The sequence below is a fragment of the Gymnoscopelus braueri genome, assembly GCF_963280865.1.
Source record: "Gymnoscopelus braueri genome assembly, chromosome: 4".
Taxonomy (NCBI): Eukaryota; Metazoa; Chordata; class Actinopteri; order Myctophiformes; family Myctophidae; genus Gymnoscopelus; species Gymnoscopelus braueri.
The window spans coordinates 27491852-27513617 of NC_137605.1; the positions used below are offsets into that span (position 1 = coordinate 27491852).

Sequence of the window (21766 nt, forward strand, 5' to 3'; positions counted from 1 at the left end):
ATCATGTTTCCTGCATCAATGGCTACACTACGATAGGCAATGAAATAAAATTAAGTCGGATATAAATTAGACTGGAGCAGTTTATTCTCTTGAATAAAAAAAAGGAAAGAAAATGAATACGAAATCACACTTAGAGTTACAGTAAAGCAACACACTTAAAGAAGGAAAATAATTAAGGAAAGTTCCCAAAATAAAACGTTTGAGCCACATTACTTTTTATAAGTTAATCATTTCTGGTCCTTAGTTTAGGTCTATTCCTGTCTTGAAAGTTAAGTAAAAGTAGCTACTGTAAACAAAAAATGGCAAGATTTGTACTTGAAACTTAAAAAGGCTCATCAAAATGAAACACAAATAAGACAGTATGACTGTACTTTAAAGAATTAAAGAAATATACAGAATTCATCAATAAACATGCGATTCAGAAATGAATCAACAACCATCCAACAATCAACACATTTGAATGAAATTTTAAATTAGCCTAAGTGATGCATCTCCAGTTTTAAGAAATCGAAAAACCATTCCAAACTATTGCCCCACCATAAATAATCTTACATTCCACTCTACAGAGCTGAAATGTCAGTTCTGATTTAATAGTCAAGTACTCAAGAACTTAAGTTAAACATTTCCTTTGGTCCATACTAGGACAAGTCATATCCAGTATCTCAACACAGAGCTCAACAATGAAGAAGAAAAAGACGTTTTAGTCTCAAACGTACACCACAATAAACATGTCCAAGCTAACGTGGTGCCAAAGTGCAAGTTAGTCTAACTTCTCTGTACAGACAATGTGCGTTCTGTTTCCCCTTCATGCTACTGTATGCCCTCAATCACAAGGTGTGTTTAACGGCAGTCATGGGTTCATATTTGTTCAGCAGGTTGTGCTGCAGCTCTTTGAAGAGATGGTCACGCTCCTCAGAGTCTAGGAGGATTTGCTGAGAAGAAGACAATAAAGACAATATTATCATTCATGGTATAAATTTTTTTTAGAACTTGATTCACTCTTAACAATTATGACATGCCCCAATTCTGGGCATATCACACTAGGCGAACATTCTGCAAAAATGGATGAACATTTGGTCAAATTAGCAGATCTACAAAGCATGGCCATGAGCTTGTACCGCGACAATTTGTTGCTACTAGAGATTCAGGCCGCTACGCTGCCCCTCACACCTATATCGCACCAGCCATGTGGAGATCTCTGTATCGGTCAGTCCTTGTTCCTTTTATGCCCATACATGGCAATCTCTGATGTCATCAGTATATGCCCACATATGGGCATGCCCCCTTTTGTGCCAATATATGGAGCCGACTGATTTGTTTGTGCCTGATGCCATGACGACAATACCCTCATTCGAATTTCTATCAATGTAGTCTATAATATGAACCTATAGATGCATTGAAGTACAAGGCATGACACTATGTGCCGTCTTGTGTTGGGTTTATGTTGCTTTGTGCTGTATGTTAAATACAAACTTTAATGAAAAAAATTAAACGAACACGCAGGGACATGAGGTTCCCGAATGCAATTATAATACTATCACGGGCAGAATCCACACTTCTTGTTCTCTAATGTTATGTCCCTTTAATTTGCTGTGTGCAACAGGTCTCTTCATTTAACTTTCAAACAACAGGCAGTGGTGGAAAGTAACTAAGTACATTTACTCAAGTACTGTACTTAAGTACAATTTTGAAGTACTTTTTGTCTCCGCCAGAGGTGGAGAGTATGTTTTCGTTCTTGTCCTTCCGTGTGTCCCCCCGTCTCAGCCAAGCTAACATTGGTCAAGCTTCGCGTGACAATATTGTTGTCACCAATGCTCTGATTGGCTAGCGAGACGCATGATGACATAGAAACCTATAAATAGGTGACGCACTTCAAAAAATCATTTATATTTTTTGAAGTGAGCTTCCATCAGCCTAATCTCTCAAGAACAGCTTCTGCACTGCGTTGGAATCTGTCGGGGAGGTTCGTCATAACGAGTGCGCATTCAGATCAGGCCGCGCTTTACCCAATCACATGTAGTGGGCGGGATTCACATTTCCGTCGATCTTTCCCCCTCGAAACAAACCGAAACTAATTTAACAATAGCGTCCGCGGAGCAGACAAAACCACGGAAATATATTCACATTTTAACTTACTCTTTCATCATAGAAACAAGTGGGCTTATAACCAAAACGATCCATGTTCTCTGGGAGAAGTGGTGTTAGTGTTCCGTGTAGAAATATTGTTAGTGGGAATGAAAACATAGTCGCACCAACCGGAAGTGATGCGCTGAAGGCGCATCACAAACACCGGTTTCCTTGTGCTCTGGTGTTACGTTATCGTCCGCCCAGAGCCAACAGACATAGAACAAACAGCAGAGGGCGCTGTTTTTCATTTTCAGTTGGCGATGGGTTCCCAGATCGCCATCAGCCAAGCTAACATTGGTCAAGTGACACGTGACAATATGTAATATAAATAGGTAAGACAGGATTAATCAGGAACAGTACTGGCGGAGACCTGTGCTCCGAGGAGCACATTTTTTTACTTTACTTGAGTATTTCAAATTGTTTGTACTTTTACTTCTACTCGACTACATCTCAGATAACAGGGGATTTCTGGTGGTGAACTCTTCAATATATTACAGTATTTATTGAAACAATGTACCAGTGCCATCTAGTTTTAACGGGCTAAACGTCACATAGCAAGTAGCAACATGCAACAAATATAAAACTATATATATATATATATCATACCTGCCAACCTTGGGAATTCATGTTGAGTACCATTCTGGGCGCGTAAAAAAGGCACATTTTAGGGGGGGGGGGATTTCACACCAGAAATGTAGTACATTGCATGTCTTACACTAATGGAGGCAAGGTTATAATAACTTATGTTCAAAATGTTGTAAAAATGCCATTTGGTCTGGGGAAAAGTAGTACTGCCAGGCAATACTTGCTTGAAAAGTAGTGTTGCCACAACAATACTGTAGATACATCTTTTTTTAAGATTTATTTTTGGGCTTTTTATGCCTGATTGTGAAGTGAAGGAAATAAGGAGAGACATGGGGAGTGGCACGCAAGGCCGTCAGACTCGAACCCACGACGCGCTGTCAGGCTACATTAGAACCCGGACCACTGGCCGATTAATCTTTAATAAAATATGATACTGCACTTGCTCAGACTGAGTCTATCAATTGAGTGTAAATGTCAAAGTTTCCATTTAATAATCTAATGATTGAATGCAATTAAGTTACAATTATCAGCTTGTTTAAGTGCACATAAAATGGAAAAACTAATTCAGAGATAGAGTGGAAATATGTAGGCGCAGGCAGCTCAGTATTTTATTTTCATTATTTTGGATCTCGACTCTTAAGCCTGATTCATGCTTCATTGTACTTGTACGACCGGGGTCACAAGGCGAACATAGCCACCAGTTGCTCGCAGCGCAACACCGTCGTGTGACGAAGTATAAATCCAGGCTTGCCTTCATACACCACAGCAGTAGTCGCAGAGACAGGATACGTTACACCCATTTCATTCTCAGTACGGTTGCTGCTATGACGACACCTGAATCACCTCAGGAGGGTTTTAAAGGTTTATCTTATATATTACCTGTAGCTCCTTGGTGGCTGATGTCAATGTCAATATTATAATTGCACACCGTGCAAAATGCATGGTGAGGCAGCACTGAGGTGCGAAGACAATCTTTTTGATATCTGTCCGTGTCGTCTTTGTCGGACATTGTCTTTTCCTTTTCTACAGTATGCAACAGGGGCTCGCTGAAATAATAGAATTATTTGCTACGTTAGTCGTTTATCGCACACCGTAGCAGGCCTCATAAAGAGCCCAATCAAACAATGCACAAAACTACATAACATTACTTATATTTAGCAATGTTTCGGTCACATTTTAAGAGGTTTATACTTAGTTATTATGACTCTCCCGTATCCCATTTACTTCTGCAGTCAGTGTGCTACGGTGGATGTTGCTTTTCACGGTCTGTGTTTTAGACAGAGTGTTTTCAGCTGATCAGCTCACGTAGCTGCGTTCAATTTGAGGAGATTTTGGGTCAGGGAAGGGGTAGGCATGCAGGCACTCTTCCACCAGCACCCAGCAAAACTCCTGCCGCCGCGAGTTGGGTTTACTAGGAGGGGTAAATGCCAAACGTAGCATATTTTTGGTTTAATTGTTATACCGCACCCATCACCCAAATTGCTTACTTTTCAGCAGGCATTTCATACCTGCGTACCAAGACCCGAGAGTTTGTACGCAAAATGCGTGCAGGTTGGCAGGTCTGCTATATGTCTATATATCTACATACTGTGTGTATGTGTATGTATATATATATATATATATATATATATATATATATATATATATATATATATATATATATATATAGGTGCTCTTTAAAACTGCTTCTTATGAAAGATCTACTTGGGCTATGAAGGCTTTTGGGAAACCTCTTTGCTTCTTACAGGTGGGCTTAAGAAGTGTTTCCCAAAGCCAGTTAAGAAGCTCTTAAGAACCTTCTTGGAACTGCTTCTTCAGAAAGATCTAGGCTAAGAAGGCTTTTGGTAAACCCATTTGCTTCTTAAGAAGGTTCTTAAAAAGTACTTAGCGTTAAGTACTTCTTAAATTGCTTTGGGAAACCCGGCCAATAAAGTGTTGAAAGGTGAAACACTTAAACCATTCGTATCAACCGCTTACCTCTATGAGTTTGTCTCGCTTCTCCAGGCTCTCTCTCAGTTTCCTCTCCTCACGCTCTCTGTCCTCCCTGTCATGTTGCCAAGATCTCTCTGCCTCCTTCTTCTCCTTTCCATGCTCCCTCAGCTCTCTGCGAGCGTCTTTGAGCTGCTCTGTCAGTGAGGACAGAGTCTGACTGTGGCTCTTCTGCTGATTCTGATGAGAACACATTTATGCATGTTTTTTTCCATATAGAATGAATAAATAAATAAACACGGCTACGTCTATCAGAGGAAGCATGTGGTCGTGTACTCTCTCCCCAGGCCAGTAGTGGGGGTTACCAGCAGCAGGGACCATGTGCAGTGTAAAGGGAACACTGATGGACAGCAGCTCACCATCGTTCCACACTTCACCTACCTCAGAAGCGTCCCGTCCCCCACCTGGGGGGACATCAACAATGACATCCAGGTCTGTGTTAGGTCTGTGTTGGTTTAGCCCCTGCTGCCTTCGGTAGGCTCAAAACCAGGGTCTTCCTAAATAGAAACATGACAGTTTCTACCAAAGCATCTGTATACAAAGCAGTCTGTCTGTCCACACTGCTATATGGCTCGGAAGCCTGGACCCCATACCAAAGGCACGTCAGAAGCCTGGAGAGATTCCACATCCGCTGCCTACAACGGATCCTGGATCTGACCTGTGAGGACAGGGTACCATACATACACACAGAGACAGACAGGAACGCCCACAAACATCACATCTGGTTTTAGCGTGGGGGGAAATAATGAGTTTGGCTCATAGAAACCAACGAGCTACAATGCCGAAGAGCTGCTGTGTCACGTCCTTACCAGGCGACTCAATCAGATAGCTGTAGATATCTTAGTATGCAACTGCCGGTCATTGTGTTGGATCATCTGTCCAGTCCTTAATAATATAAGCCATTCCGATGCCGTTTAATTTTCTAATGCATCGTATCGTTCGTTGTCCATTGGCAACAAGGAATCAATGTAAGACATTGCAATTAGTTTAAAAATGGCTATTCTTAAAGAAAATCTGAATTGCGCAACTCCCATTGTAACTAACGAGAGTGAATCAATGTTTTTCCCATCGCTGACTCCGCCCCCAGCTATGATGCGCTGATGACACTACGCCGTGTGTCCATGTATATGTGGACATTTATGACCGGACCCAAACACCCAGCATCCAAGTGTTCCTTGCGCAAAGACATCTGCGCTGGGTGGGACATGTAATCCGCATGCCCGTCCAGAGGCTGCATAGTAGACAGATCCTCTACGGCCAACTCCAGGAAGGATGTAGGTCTCCCGGGGGACAGCAGAAACTCTACAAGGACCACATAAAAACCCTCCTGAAGCGCTGTACTATCCAACCCTCTGCACTGGAAGACCTGGCTGTTGGTCGCCACACCTGGCGAGCCATCAGTCACGAGGGCATCACACACCTCCAGGAGCAGACCACAGAGAGGAGGAAACAGTAACGTGTACAGCGACACCAGCGTTCTGCAGGGGCCCCCCTCATGTGTGGAGTTCATCTGCCCCACATGTGGCAAACCATGTGGGTCACGCATTGGCCTGCATAGTCACATGCAATGGCACAACCCCCCTCAATAAGGGCTGGCATGATGGGCTGGGTAGTTAGTTACACGCCAAGAACACCAGATTACTGATTACAGAGTGTAAGAGGTCCATCTTTAGGATTTTTGCTGTCTACTGTATGAAGCCAAGTCTGTTATTTATGCTCCATGTGTTCTAATGAGTGCTTTATTTGCCCATGGTGTATGATGGATAGTTGAAAGCCCTGCAAGACAGAGAAACCACTGGAAAGCCCAGTTAAATTAAACTAATTATGGTATTGTCTTGTTGCCACCCATTCCTTATTTATAAAAAAAACAAACAAGAAAATAGCCTTTGATTAACAATTAATATAATACATAAATGAACAGTTTATATATTAAAAGTAATGTCAACAAAGAACTGCCCCGGTGAAAATGGAACAGCTAGGATTCCCGACAGTCCGGGGAGTTTTCTCAGGATACAAAATTGGTGTTGCTAGGCATGCCTCACTTTTGTTGTTGTTTTTTTTAACTGTCAAAGGTCACCATTTTCTGTTCTGTGTTTTGGTTCCTTTGCACTCGGACAAACTCCAGTATGTTCTCACACCTGAATTTCACCAAACCATCATCAGCAATTGCGGTGCAGCCGAATATATAGAGATGATTTAACACGTCAATGTGAACAAATTGCCTAACCGTGATGCGTGTTAGTGACGCTCGTGTCAATGATACTTTCAGTGTGTCAGAGCTTTAAGGTCTCACCTGCACCATAACCTGGTAGTCCTGCAAAGTGGTGGTGAGCTTGGTGACATCCTGGCACATGGTGGCGCTGTTCTCCTCTCTCTCCTGTATCCAGGCTGCCAGCAGCCTCTCTTTCTCCTTCAGCTGGTAGGCCAGTGCTGGCTCGGCCCCACCCCCTGGCAATCCCTGGCCAATCACAGACTCGGAGAGAGCCTGTAAGGCAAGGCAAGTTATGAGAGAAAACTTTCCCTGCAGCCAGCCAGTAAGGTCAATATTTACAGATCAAACTAACGTGGCAGGAAAAAGCTGTGGGAGGGTGGGCGGATGGAAGTGAAAACTGCAGCATTAGCTCTTCAATCAACTAAAGAGTGGAGAAAGGTTTGGCGCCGGATTTCTGTTGAGCCAGTGATTCATCGTCCCTCACCTGTACATCTCTCTGACAGCTCTCTAGCTCCACCTTGAGGCAGTGGAGCAGAGCCTCCTTCTCTTTCAGCACTGCTGCCAGGGCCCGGTCCCTCTGTCTCCACACCTCCCTCTCTTTCTCAGTCTCCTTCAGCATGCGCTCCTTCTCTCCCAGGAGCAAACGCAGATCCTGGGGGAACATGGAATGCAGGCCTGTCGAAATAATACTTCTGGCAAGACTGAGTTGCGTGAAGGAAACAGTACAATGTACGCAGTGTGTGAATGTGGTAATGGTGTGGAGGTGTTTTTTTTTTAAAACAAAGAGTATAATTATATCCAGTGTGTGTGTGTGTGTGTGTGTGTGTGTGTGTGTGTGTGTGTGCTTTCTGCTTTGGCAATGTAAACGTATGTTTTCTCATGCCAATAAAGCCCTTTGAATTGAAATTGAATTGTGTGTGTGAGTTTCTTTACATTGATGACATCCTGGTTGCACTGCAGCACAGCATTGAGTGTGTTGAGGTCTCTCTCTCGGTCTCTCCCAGCCTTCCTCAGTGCTTCTACCTCCCTCTCCATACCTTTCTCCTTCTCGTTCATCTCAGACCTCAAACCTTCCAGGGCTCCCTACATATAACACATTTACAGCCATTTATATTTCACTTAACAAAGAATAACTTTTAATGAGTGCTACAGTGGAATTAAGATTCCCAGATTGACAACATTAAACTGAATCAGGAGTACGGAGTAGAAGGATCAAAGCCACATAGCTAACAGGCAACACAAATATTCCATCTTGTGTCCTTAGAATATCTGTGTATTGTAAAGAAGTGCTAGGTAAAGAGATAAGCACTAGTCAGGGGTAATTAATCAGTAAGACCTATTAAGCCACTGTCACCCCATTAATAATATTGCATTACATTTATAAGGATTCTTTTGGTACCCTGAAATGTGTTAAGGTATTGAATTGATACAAAGCCCAATACTATGTGCTAAACAAGTTACATGTTAATCAGTATGAGTGGAATATACAAAGATTGACTGCTATCAGCAACTCCTATCCATCAACAATCTGGGTAGATATTAATTTAGCCACATTTAGTGCAGTAAGTGCAGTTAAACTGAAGAAACCTTGTTATTTTACCTTGTTATCAGAGAGAGTTTCCTTTAGGTTTTCTGTCAGTTTCTCAGTCAGCCTGTCAGCCAGCTTAGTCCCTGCTCCCTCCTCCACACACAGCCTCCTGATCAAACCTATGCACTCCTGGAGAAAACAGGAAGTTATTGTCTACTGTGTGGAAAGTGACAATGTGGAGACAGATAATATTTTCATTCAGCAACAAAAGTCCCATTACAAATTAGCTTTTATTCCTCCCTGGCAGCAATAACAGGTTGCTAATAGAAAGCTACAGTAGCACCAGTACCTTTAATTGCTGTTATGATAATATTAACAGAAACTTGTTTTCTCTTGTCTAAGCAGCAGCAATATAGCACTGGCTAACAAGTGGTGATGGAGGTGATAATATAAATAATCTCTAGATGGCATTATTCCCTTCAACCACCTTTAGCTCAAGAAAGGAGAACCTTGGTCAAACCATTAATGTCTCCAAGATATTAATTCCAAAACATAGCCTGAAAGCATTTTCCACTGCAACCCCAGCAGAACTCGGCTGTGAGTGAGACGAACACGAAAGTGTTTGGGTGGTACTGTCCCTTTAAAGGACGTACAGTCAAACAGTAAGACAAACAACATTCCAGTGAGCTTTGAACCCGGGGCCCAGCTGTAGCAGAGTACCCCCGACACCATGCGTGCATGACTGAATCCTGTCTACCCTCGTAACCTCACCCACCTGGATCAAACGCTCGCGGCTGTGAAGGGAGTGGCCTAGGCTCTGGAGAAGCACACTGCGACCTTCCCCCTGGGGCAACTAGTGAAAACAAAATGACAAATGACATTGCGCTCTTCAAAAGTGAGAGTGGTTTTCGCTGGTACAGTGTGTCACTAAAATTAAGAGCGAGAGATAAGGTCATTCAGGACACAAGATACCAAACAACAGCTTGAGGGCCCGTTAATGATATATTACACCGTATATGAAAAGCTTAGTGAGCCCTGGGCAAACTCCACTGGTTGGGGAGGATTCCAGAGAAGATCCTGACTATATTGTGTGTGTTTTTGGCTTGTGATCAGTACCTGCATTACCAAAGACACACCCTTGCAAAGTGACAAAGACCTGTGCAGCCACCCACCCACCATTCCTTGCATAATGCTATATTTGTGCTCTGTCAACACAATATTTAGAGTGGCTCAGGGAAGCAGCCATTTAGCCATCATGTGACTAAATGGAGGCGTATGCTGTGTGCATCTGTGCTTCAATGCGCTGAAGAGTAAACCTGTTTTTCTCTTGTGAAAAGGGTTAGAAGACAATTCCCATGGCAGTTGCAAACAGCTGGGGGGGGGGGGGGGGACTGACAGTGTCTGTTGAATATATGAAATGAAAGATTTCTTCACTGTTCTTACAGAGACAAGTTTATCAGACAATTAAAATACTTCTCTGGTTCCGACAATGTACCTAGCAGTTTTATAGGTTTGTTCAGAATATGTTTGTGCTATACAAATATAAACTTATTTGTAATTGGAATTGCAATTTTACACAACTACCTAATCACACTGCATTAGCTTGTAGCATATTTCTGATATTTCTAGGGCTATTGTCTAGGAGCAATGGCTTGAACCCTTTTACTCGATTGATTGCTTGTAATGCTCATCTGGTTATATTTAACATGCTGCACACATGTTTAAGTTGCTCTGGATAAGTGTCTCATCTAAATGCCTGAAAAGGGAAAAGAAGATCAATAGCAGTGCATCAGAGCGGCAGATACTTACTGGGGCCCAGTCCTCTGACCCAGTGACCTCCATGTCAGCAGTTGTTCTGCTGCTGCCATGTTTCAGCTCAGCCTCCAGGGTCCTGATGCGGGCCATGGCTTGATCCAGCTGACTTCGCAACTGCCTGAATGCGTTGTGTACTCTCCCTGTAGTGTTCTGAAATGACAGGGACTTCAAGTTAATGGCAGGCTTTTCTTTTTCATGGTGTACTAGCCACATATTTCAAAACATGGTGAATATTTTCTACTGCCTTTTCATAGATTCTGGATAAAGTGTTAAAGCCCACTGGCGCTGAGTCAATATTTACGTGGAACTATCACTGCTGGAGCGCTCGGTCAGCCGAATGCAAGCTGTCAATTTATCTTTTATTTTTATGGTAGCCACCGCTTTGTTAGTTTACCCTGCAGTTGAGTGCTATATGTTTGTAAAGGAAACTGACAAATTAAAAATCTGCCAATGTCTTTTGGCAAGTCAAATTAATGTACATAATTGACATATGGTAAAAAAAAAAATGAAATTGAGATTATAGAGGCATAGCAATCAACAAAAACATACTGTATTCATTAATCTCATTTATAGCAGTGTGTGTGTGTTACAGCGTGTCGCCATGTCCTATATGTCCTTGCACATTACAGATTATAGTTAGCATGATTGTCATGGAATTTATTATTCTCCTATAATATTCAATGTTTTTGCCCCTGACCAAAACAATCATATATGTTCTACATACAGGCAATAATGTGTTTCTAGTACCTGAGTAAATGAAACACTCACTTCTCGATGTAGTGGCATGAACTCATCTCTCAGCTCTGTTAGAATATCGCCAGTCTCTTCATCCACTTCATCCTGTCCGTTCTCTCCATTCTCTGCACCTCGAAACTTCAGAACCCCGATCACTACCGGTGATGCTGTGTCGCCTGACACTTCTGAGTACCTCCCTTCCTTTTGGCCCAGAACGGGGATCCTACACCCCGATGGAGAACTGATCGGCTTTCCCTCAATGCCTTTCAGTTCTTTAAGAACAAGACTGAGTGAATCTGGTGAATCGAATGGGTCATTACCGTCCAGCGACTGCAGTGACTGGATGGATTCTGTGCGAGACGGAACCCGTAAGGAGAGACAGGACCCTGTCAAAGATACAGGGCTGGTACAGACAGATGACGGCCTTGACCAATTGAGTGGCATGCTCTGGGACTTGTCCCGTGACAGGGCCAATGGGGAAAAGGCCTGGAAAGGCATGCGGCGAGGAACGCCACAAACAGACTCATAATCTGAGTCAGACACCCGTAGCGCGGTACACCCCTCACAACCTTTACCTTTTCTACACCTTTTACCCGTTCTTATGAAATATGGACATGTGGCCCATTTCTCAGACCAGCACTCGTACTCTGAAAGCGCCATATTATCTCTGAGCATCTCTCTGTATCCCTCCTTCTCAGGCTCTCCATCCTCCTCACTTGTGCTGCCCTTGGTCTTGAAGTCATGTGGGTGTCTGTGGCAGTAATTGTGGCGCACCCACTGTCTGATCTTGTCCCTCTCATCGGTCAACTTCTTAAGCCTCTCGGATGAGAGCACCTTCACCCTGGCTATGACAGAGTCAAACTTGAAGACCCGCTCTAGAACGCCAACACATTTGCCGCACAGGAACTCGCCGAGCCCACTGCCTCGCGGTACCGGCTGTCCCAGGATATGCGTCAGCACAGAGAGCACATCTACTCCTTTTGGGGGGGAGGACAACGATAATAAGGACTGGGACAGAGACACGGATGATCCCAGAGACAGTGTGCTACCTGCAAGGGGCACAGAAAGTAGTCATTAAACCAGGCATGGAAACCATATACAGTATGTGGCAACCAGATATCAAATAAGTGAAGACGGTATTAATTACTTGGGTAAGAAATATTCAGATGGAAATTACAAGATTGTGGCTAACAAACTTGTATAAAATAAAGAATTCCTCATGCTATTCAACAATCACTTATGCTAACATAAAAAAATTAAAAATAAAATTGTTTACCATATTGTCTCACACTTACCCCATGGGCTACTAGTCTGAGAGGACCTGGACAGACTCCCATCTCTCAGGGATTCAGTAGGGGTCTGTGGCTGACCACCTCTCTTGTTCTGACCTCCAAACAACCATCGTCTTTGGTTACCCTGGAGAGGTCCCCCACATACACGACACCCCTCTCCTTTTCCTCTGGAGGACATTGTGGATGGAGAGAGATGGAACTGCCTCCCTTGATGTCCACACAGGAAGTTCTGAAATAAATGTTAATCCTGCTTTATTGTCATTCAATGTGGAAACCTAAAGTAGAATTTTCAGCATGGCTTGTAGCCAGGATTGCCACTGGCAGACAGTATAAGTAATGTAGCTTGAGCTTCAAAATCTTTCAAGTCTTGGATGATCAAAACGTTGGCTTCTCTTTAGTTTAATCCCACTAGAAAACATGAGGCCATTTGCTCCAATGCTTTTAATCTACTCCCCTTTGGATGTTGTGGCCTGGGTCAGGCTGCTCTCCTAGTAGCAGACAGCTCAGCTGGGTGGGTGTTTACAGTAGTTATAACCACGGGGCGTACACGTCGACCTTCAGCCACGCTGACAGTAAAAAAAAAAAAAAATCTGTCAGACTGTGACTGTCGATGCAGAAATGTATTTGCTAAAACGCTTAAACTTTGAGTCCACCGCTTTTGATCGCAGCACTTTAGAGTTCGCCTCGTTCGCACACACACAGTCACAGCTCATTTATTCTACCGCCTTTACAAATCGGAATAAAAACATGGAATCAATTCCTATGTCCTGGACTGGTCAAACTGACCTGCCGTGTATATCTGGTTCTATTTCAGGCGAGTGAAGTGCAGCGATTCTAACGCTGAACAGTAGAATGAGGCTATGAATGCCGCGCCGTGGTGTTTTAAGACAGAAATAAACCTGCCAACTCACTTCTCAATCACTTCGCAGTTCACTAGTTCACACCCAGACCCAGTGGTGGAAAAAGTACTCACATTTTCAAAGTATCAATACTGCAACTATCACTGCTAGCCTAAAGTTACAGCTGCTACAGGTTCAATCCGAGGGACTGAACGTGGTAAAGTTGACATATCACAGCCGAGGAGAGAGATAGCAGCCTATCTATCGTTTTTCTACAACAACTCAAACCACACAGTCAGCTAATAAAAGCCGGTGATCGCGACACACACCGTAATAATACATTCAAACATTGAATCAAAGCTACGTGTAAAAAGAGCAAGGAATAAAAGTTTCTTACAGAGTTGAAACTCCACCGGGAACTGGACTGCGTTGCAACACCGACCGGGAGAGAAAGGAGTTGTGTGCTACCTTGTTGACGTCATCAATGCTACCTGTTATGAGGGCTGGCCTGCCTGGCCATCCCAAAGTGTTAAAGCTGCAATCCGTAACTACTAACTTCAGTGGTGGAAAAAGTATAACTTTTTTTTTTAATTAAGTAAAAGTATCAATACTGCAATGTAGTCCAGTATTCAAAATGTACTTGAGTAAAAGTACAAAAGTATTGGCATCAAAATATACTTGGATATATACTGGGATAGGATAGGTGGCACTGGGCACTAAGGGACATCTGGGCACCTCGATGTAAAATTGGCTATTTTGTCCAAAATGTAAAAAAATATATATATTTGAAAAATGGACTTAAGTAAAGTGAAGTATACATGATGTGACCATGCACGGTACATCATTTAAATCAGCTTCTTGTTTATGCCCCGAAATGACTGGAAATACAGGTTTTGTAGCAATTGTAGAAATATTAGACCTTAATTGTTGAATGTTGTTTAAACATGTTCTAATCATGTATATGCTACTTTACTTTAGTACTTAACATTTTGGACCAAAGTTTACACCAAGTTGTCCACTCTTCCTTGGTGCCCACCTATCCTGTTACCAGAGTGTGCACCTCGAATGTAAAATTGGCTATTTGGTCCAAAATATAAAAAAAAAAGAAAAAAAGCAACGGTCTTAAGTAATGTGAGTTATGTGACATTTGACAATTAAGGTCTAACATTTCTGCAATTGATACAAAATTGCTACAAAACCTGTATATCCACAGTCATTTTGGGCATAAACAAGAAGTTGAATGGTCAATTTAAGTCTGATAATGATGTACCGTGCATGTTCAAATCATGTATATTTTACATTTTTCAAATATATATATATATATTTTTTACATTTTTGACAAAATAGCAAATTTTACATTGTGGTGCCCTATCGTGCCCACTCTTCTTGTACCGTGCAAACCATAGGTGTCCTTACTATCCTATCAGGGAGACCACCTCCAACCACTGCAGTAACTAGTAGGCTACGTTTTAACTACCAGATTGCAGCTTTATCTAAAAAGTATAGCTATAGGTCAATTTTGTTATAAGAAATATGAATAAATAAACACTGATGATTGTTCTGTGTAGGCTAAAACAATTACTTTTTGTTTTAGCCTACACAGATAAATTGTCAGTTTTTATTTATAGTGTTACTTCTCTGAAATGTCTGCTTAGATGTATTTCCCTGCTTCTACTGTAGGCTACAATACTGAATACACGTTTCTCACCTATCAATGAGTTTATTAAGGTCAATTGATTTGTTTAAATTGATTGCCTGGCTGCATTGATCATGTGAGAAGGACAAAAGGGGTGTGTGCTGTGCATAGCACACTCTAAACAGAGGATTGGTAAATGGAAAAGGTCATTTTAGTTTTGCAAGTAGTTGGATGGCTATAAATGTGAAGCCCATTGTGCGAAAGTAGGCTACATGTTCGAGCTATGATGAGGAAAAAGATGGATTTATCTCTCTGGAAATGTTGTTTGTGGCTAAATTATATTTTCTGCATCAATTTGAACATATTTTACCTTCCCCTTATGGTTCCATTGAGAAGCAAATATAGCCTGTCTTCTGTAGATATATTATATGGTGACAATGACAAAGCTGAGTGTCCACTATACTGCCAGTGCCTACGTATGAAATGAAAGCAGACAATATAGAATGAATCAAAATAGAATCATGGAATATCTTTAAAACTGTTGATTTGGAAAAACTTTATTCATTCTTAATTGTTGTTTATCATTAAGGTTCTCTGGAGAATGAATGTCAAATTGCACTTTTGACTGAAGTCAAAGTCAAAAGCCATCTCTGGTACAATATAGAGGCCATTTCATGTTATGAGTGGAGGAGAGTATTTGAAAATGCAAAAAATAAATAAATACAAATACAAAAATAAAAACAAATCAGAGTGCTTGTGCAAATTGATCATTGAACACAAGTGTGAGCTACTTTGTATTGATTGATTGATTGATTGATTGATTGATTGATTGATTGAAATTTTTATTAGGCAAAAGAATGTAAAACAACACAGTTACATTTATAATGCTTTTGTCTAAAAGGTCCGGCCAAAAAAGTCCTTGCGGACTTGTTTCCGTTGAGTTAATTTCATAGACATATATAGTAGCAACCAAACAGTTCAAAAATCAACATGAAAATACAGATAATACATAAAAAATACCACTATGTACAAAAAAAGCATTTAAAAATATATGTACAAAAAAAGGGGGGGGGGGAAGCATGGAAAAATAAAAATTATATACAAAAAAAAGCATGAGGAAATACAAAATATGTACAAAAAGAGGAGGAGGGGGGGGTCGTCTGTCTACAGGGAAACTGGTACTAGCTCCTCTTTCGGCCTCCAGAAAGATGGGTTTTTAGGGCTGTTTTGAATGAGCCCAGCGAACTGCATTTTTTGAGGGATGGGGTTAGACTATTCCATTCCTTAGTGGCTGTGCTATAGAAGGAGAATTTGCCCATGTTTGTTTTATGGGTGGGTGGTACCAGATTGTTGTTTACGCTCCCTCTAGTTTCGTGGCTGTGGGTGTCACTAACTTTTTCGAGGTATTTATACAGATATGCGGGTATAGGGGGCATATCGGGCAAATCTGCATTTACAATTTTGAAGACCAGACCCATTTTTAGTTGTTTAACCCTGTCTTGTATGATATGTACAATATAGACTTATAGCATTAAAAGTAATTAAAAGCACATATTACATATTTCATTGACGCAATGTCACACGCATTGTGAGCTTGTGCAAATGTAAAATGTATAACTGAACACCAGTGTGTGCTACTTCGTATGATATGTAGGCCTACAATATGGACTTATAGCCAGTCATTAAAAGCATGCAATGATTTACATATTACTATGTCACGCATTGTGAGCTTGTTGTTCGGCTATTTTTCCGGGGCACGACAATGTCATATGATGAAGTATAAATCAGGCTTAACTGTGCCATGTCATATGAGCCACTTCTCTATGCAGTTGCTGAAAACTGTGAAATTTGAGTGCCAGTGGATGTGTTGTACTCCTGAGAACACACACACTGACACGTCTCCACGTGCATCCAGAGTCTTCAGTCCAAATGTATCATTGATGTAACACTTTTGAAAAGACAAAGAGACAAGGAGAAACAGAAACAGAAAAAGAGAGAATGAGAACTTAAAGCTCACCTTTTCCAGCACATTGGTAAAATCCTCAGTGTTATTGAGAGTGAACAATTGACTCAGAAAGGACCTACTGTAAGAGTCTATAGCCCCCTCTGTGCTGAGAGTCTATACTCTCAGACTTACAATAGGATTTGACTGTGTATAAATTAACACTAATATCTGGAAAGCTCCATTCCAAAATGTAGAGCATGTAATGATTACAGCACTGAAAGCGGACCTCTATTGAATATTATCACATTTATCATCAATCTTTGCTATTACTTCATAATACTAGCATTTTGGATAATATAAGTGCTGTGTTTTTTGCCAATTAACATCAGGTAACCTTTGGTATATGCAGGTGTATTGGATACAGCAATTGCAACAGCAAATATTTATTGTACGATATTTATGTTAGTAGGGTTAATACTTACATCCTGTTTCTTCATCTCAACAATATTTTCATCACTGTCATAGAATCCAAAGTGACTGTGTAATAAAAAGCAATGAGTTAGCAGGTAAACAGACATTAAATTTCATCCATAACTCTGCAGTAAAGTGTTCTGACTGAGGCCAGAATGGTGTACGATTGTGGTTATGTCATTGGTTGCATATTAGTTGTTACATTTAATTTCATTTTCTTTCCTTAGTTTTTAATCAATTATTTGCATTGGACACAAAAAGCTTTCTGAGCTACTGATTCATTGATTGGTTGTCAGAGTTTTCACCTGGACTGCCACGGTGTGATGACTCCATCATCTGGTCCTCCAATCAGTACAAGCTTCTTGATGCGTAGAAAGTTCTGCTTCCAGGCTGATGAGGTGAAAAACAATATTTATATATAGTTACATTTACATATCATTTATATATATATAAATAAATAAATATATATATATATATATATATATATATATATATATATATATATATATATATATATATATATATATATATATATATATATATATATACACACATATATACAGTGTAAATTGTATATACAGAAAATACATACATACATATACACGTATGTATATTACAATACACTGTATATATATATACATATATACATACTGTACATACATACATACATACATACGCACGCACGCACGCACGCACGCACGCACGCACGCACGCACGCACGCGCACACACACACACACACACACACACACACACACACACACACACACACACACACACACACACACACACACACACACACACATATACATATACATATACATATACATATACATATACATATACATACATACATACATACATTACAGGTCAATTTGGTTACATTTGTACACTCGAAGAGTTAAATTAACAATCAGGATTTTGCAGTGAACATTTTGTAGGGTCATTATTAATCATTACCTTTCATTTGAATGTTGGGTATATCTCCATTTAGAAGACCCAGGAAGGTTCTGCTCTGTATATAGCGAGCTCTCTGGTGAGGGTCTGTGGGAGGACATCAGTCTTAGTTTATATCAATTTGTCAAATACAGCCTAGGGTTGAAATTGGGTTCTTCATTGGCCATCCAATCCCCCCATCCTCCTCTGTTCTCACCTTTCCAGTAGTCACAAATGGACCATGTCTGTCCATATCTACTATAGCAGGCATGAAAGACTGTTCTCTTCATGTAAGGTATGTATTTAAGGTAACTAGTGTCTGTGGAGAGAGAAGTGATAGTAGTTACTATACATGTGATAAGAGGAAAATGATTTAGGGAACAGCAAAATGAGAACCACATAAATACCAATTACACACATATTATATGTTAATTCCCTTATCACTACTTTGAACAGTTGTGTAAGTATTGTATTGCACTTTGACTGATCTTTGTAACTTTTGAGGAATTCTTGATCAATCAGGGTTGTTGAGGAGGTAAAGGAAGTTTAGATAGCAGTATATTTGAGTACATTAAACACTTGGTCGTTGGTCAAGCAGTTCTCTATAACGAAAGCAGGGATCAGAGCATAGCTATATACAAATAGATAAGGGGGACGAGCTTGTGTTGCTGTACTCAAAACAATAAATACCATGGCAATGTGATTCTATAATATTCAGATTGTCAGAACATATTGTACGTCGTCATCAAGGGTTAACAACATACTTCCACCAAAATAGCATATTTAGTTTATTGTAACTCAGTGCCAGTGTGTTTCCTTGTTAACCACATGAAACCTAGACCTCTAGGTAAGTATATAGGGTTCAAGTAAATTATAATATTGTTTGCATGACTATTAAATATGGGTTGCTACGGAATGCCTAATACAACATATCTTTGCAGTTTGTATTAGTCACCTCCGTATTGGCCAGCCTGTGGCGAAGAAAGGGAGATGAATGTGTGGACATTGTGGTCTGAAATAGTAGAGAGTAGAGCTCGACATACCAGGCCTCCTAATAAGGAGAAAGAGACAAAGATTATTAGATTACGTTTATTTGTATAGCACATTTCATACACACGTGCAATTAAAAGTACTTTGCATAAGGCGTTAAAAAGCATTTGAGAGATAAAAGGCGTTTAGAAGCAAACAAATTAGAGAAATAAATGAGAAGCCTAACTTATACTCCGTTGCATGAGGGTGTCACTGACACTCGCCATTTTCAGTGAGTGACGCTGTTATGCGATGAAGCATAAATTAGACTCCAAGCAAGAGAATCATGCAGCTATTCTTTGTGCTAATAAACTGTCAGCCTATACCTGACTTGAACGCCATGAAACTCAAACCTTCTCTCACAGTGTAAATCAATGGCCAATAATACATTTCAGAAAAACCACAAAATATCATGAATGTGATTCAAAAGGAAACTATTTTAAGAGAGTGTGCCCCTACTGTGTATTCCTCCCTAAACGTTTTTCAATTCAAAGGCTTTGTACTCACTGGCACAATTATATGCAGCTTCAGCTGCGTATATATTTTGAGAGTGGGGAAGTAAGATTCTAGGGAAAGTGAAAGGGGGTACATTTGCACATACGTGAAATGTGTCCTGCAATTAATCCATCTTAGGGCTATTAATATAGTGCAGGGGGCAGTTAGGGGTTAAGGGTCTTTCTCAGGGACACTCCGGCACATAGACCAGGGCCGGGACGCGAACCGAGAACCTTCTGATTCCCAGACAGCCTCTCTACCCATTCAGCTAAGGCCTGTGTAAATATCATAATAGTGTGTGCGTGCGTGTGTGTGCATGCGTCCGTGTCTGGTGGTGAGGACGTGTGCCTGGGCATATGCATGTGGGTCTTTTTGTGAATGAGAGATTAATAAAGACCTTGTGAGAAGCAAAGAAAATGGACGCCGTTGGCTGCATTTTGCATGATGGGGTAGATAGCCTGCTTGAATCCTTGAACTTGTTTCCACATTGGTTGAAGGCTGCCCAGATTGTCATACAGATCTATCACTGACACATTGGTGCCTGGATGAGCCTGGAAAAAGAAGTATAATCAACCATCCATAAAGACAAAACCTGTATTGATTATGATGAACATTGGAAAAGTTAACTTACAAACATAAAGTAATGGGGTTTCATACTAACTTAGTGTACTAACACATTTTGGTTCCTGCTGTATAACTTTCTATTCCTTACGTATTATTAAGGAATAGAAAGCTGTAGGAACCCAAATTAGTAGCTCAATCCGGTGTGGAGAGACTCTGACTGTAGTTGCCTATACAGTCTAATGTTTTCAGTTCAATAATGTTGGACTGTTGCTCTTATTATTAAAAAACAATTTACAGTTCTTGAACCTCAATGGAAATCTGCACTGGCCTTTTGGGGTTATCCTTTTAGCATCCTTTTGTATAAATCCGTACCACTGTACCTTTTTGGCAAACTGTTAATATAGGCAAGTTTGTCCATTCAGAATGTTTACATCATGGTTAAAAGGTTAAAAACTTGAACATTAATTAATGTGTTGCTAATCAAACAAGGACTGAATGAATCTCAGCAATATCTACAAGCACACAGATCAGATGTAGGCTAGTAAAGTTGAAAAGGTATACCTTGGATATGAATTCAGGCAAATCTCTTAATTGTTTTGGTCCATCAAAAAGGCCATGTACAATGATGACAGGTTTATATCCTCTGGTCTTGTACATCCCATCCAGCATCAGCAGCAGCAACAAGCGTCTTCCAATGCCTGACAATGTCCCCATCTCATCTCATGAGGAAGACTTCCGACTTTTACCCGGCGATGTACGTCGAAGGATGATGATTATGAGGACTAAATACTTTGCCCAGAAACACCAAATGTCTTGAAAGTGATGACAAACAAATATCGACTGCCTACCGCGTGCAGCCACTGTCTAATCTGCAGAACAATGCACACTTCCGTCTTCCTTATCATCAGCTTTATGAGTTTCGGGGCATCTTCCTATCAGGGTGTCCGTGTACAGTAAATACGAGAAGCCTAATATGGCTAGTATGCATAATAGTCAGGAAGTTGTGTGTGCACACCTGTTGTCCACCTAGAGATGTCTGCTTTGCTTTTCATATTCATGATCAGACGCTTTATTCTTGGGCCAGTGTTTTTTTTTAAATAAAATGTCTGAATTAATTGTTGTTCAAATTAATTGTTCAAATCTCCTGGATTGCCAAATTTTAGGATGAAGAAAATCTATTATATGATGTAGTCATTTACACGCAAACAAATCTACAACTTAAATCGTCTGTTTTAATAGTGTCAAATTAAAATTTCAGTTTTTGTCGCATGAACTCAGTGAACCATGTTCTGGTGTGATCAACTTCAAGCAAGCACAGCTACTTGCGGTACGTTTGCAAAACCAGAACGCTCTGAAATCGTTGACATGTAGCTCTGGTCCAGAGCGTTATTTTATTTACTCACCTGCGCCCTCTACCGATCTGGTCAATGGTAATTTATATTGACCATATCTGTAGAGGGCGCCGGTGAGTAATTTAAATAATTTCCGTCTGGCGGACAATTTTTATTTTCTGCCCAAAAAGTGTATTACACAGAGAAGGTCAGGTCCTGAGACGTTGCCCACCACAGAG

General features: G+C 40.8%; 2 protein-coding genes across 3 annotated transcripts; both read right to left on the minus strand.

Annotated features, from left to right (window-relative positions):
• Positions 1 to 62: 62 nt before the first annotated feature.
• LOC308084290 (uncharacterized protein) lies at positions 63 to 13563 on the minus strand. Of its 2 annotated transcripts, XM_080426858.1 has the most exons (11): positions 13520 to 13563; positions 12287 to 12512; positions 11025 to 12040; positions 10251 to 10406; positions 9217 to 9294; positions 8514 to 8630; positions 7847 to 7996; positions 7398 to 7565; positions 6995 to 7186; positions 4690 to 4881; positions 63 to 932 (listed from the first exon to the last, which is right to left on the minus strand). In XM_080426858.1, exons 2-11 carry the CDS (start codon positions 12459 to 12461, stop codon positions 828 to 830), a joined length of 2349 nt encoding a protein of 782 aa, XP_080282984.1. In that variant the 5' UTR covers positions 12462 to 12512; positions 13520 to 13563; the 3' UTR covers positions 63 to 827. The 2 variants fall into 2 exon arrangements, with proteins under 2 accessions (XP_080282984.1, XP_080282985.1); XM_080426859.1 differs by lacking the exon at positions 9217 to 9294.
• A 2359-nt stretch (positions 13564 to 15922) lies between these two features.
• LOC308084302 (lysosomal thioesterase PPT2-A-like) lies at positions 15923 to 21123 on the minus strand. The gene is made up of 8 exons (XM_080426881.1): positions 20758 to 21123; positions 20030 to 20183; positions 19064 to 19159; positions 18326 to 18427; positions 18133 to 18216; positions 17480 to 17564; positions 17186 to 17240; positions 15923 to 16706 (listed from the first exon to the last, which is right to left on the minus strand). Exons 1-8 carry the CDS (start codon positions 20908 to 20910, stop codon positions 16563 to 16565), a joined length of 873 nt encoding a protein of 290 aa, XP_080283007.1. The 5' UTR covers positions 20911 to 21123; the 3' UTR covers positions 15923 to 16562.
• Between the last annotated feature and the right edge of the window lie 643 nt (positions 21124 to 21766).

What these genes read in the sequence shown, in the direction of transcription:
- LOC308084290 (XM_080426858.1), bottom strand. Translation starts at nt 12,461, where the DNA reads ATGTCCTCCAGAGGAAAAGGAGAGGGGTGTCGTGTATGTGGGGGACCT. An exon ending in GCAACCAGGATGTCATCAAT is followed by an intron (nt 7,566 to 7,846) that starts GTAAAGAAACTC and finishes ATGTTCCCCCAG; the next exon opens with GATCTGCGTTTGCTCCTGGG. An exon ending in GCTGTCAGAGAGATGTACAG is followed by an intron (nt 7,187 to 7,397) that starts GTGAGGGACGAT and finishes CTTGCCTTACAG; the next exon opens with GCTCTCTCCGAGTCTGTGAT.
- LOC308084302 (XM_080426881.1), bottom strand. Translation starts at nt 20,910, where the DNA reads ATGGGGACATTGTCAGGCATTGGAAGACGCTTGTTGCTGCTGCTGATG. An exon ending in CATTTGTGACTACTGGAAAG is followed by an intron (nt 18,217 to 18,325) that starts GTGAGAACAGAG and finishes GTCCTCCCACAG; the next exon opens with ACCCTCACCAGAGAGCTCGC. An exon ending in ATCACACCGTGGCAGTCCAG is followed by an intron (nt 17,241 to 17,479) that starts GTGAAAACTCTG and finishes TTTATTACACAG; the next exon opens with TCACTTTGGATTCTATGACA.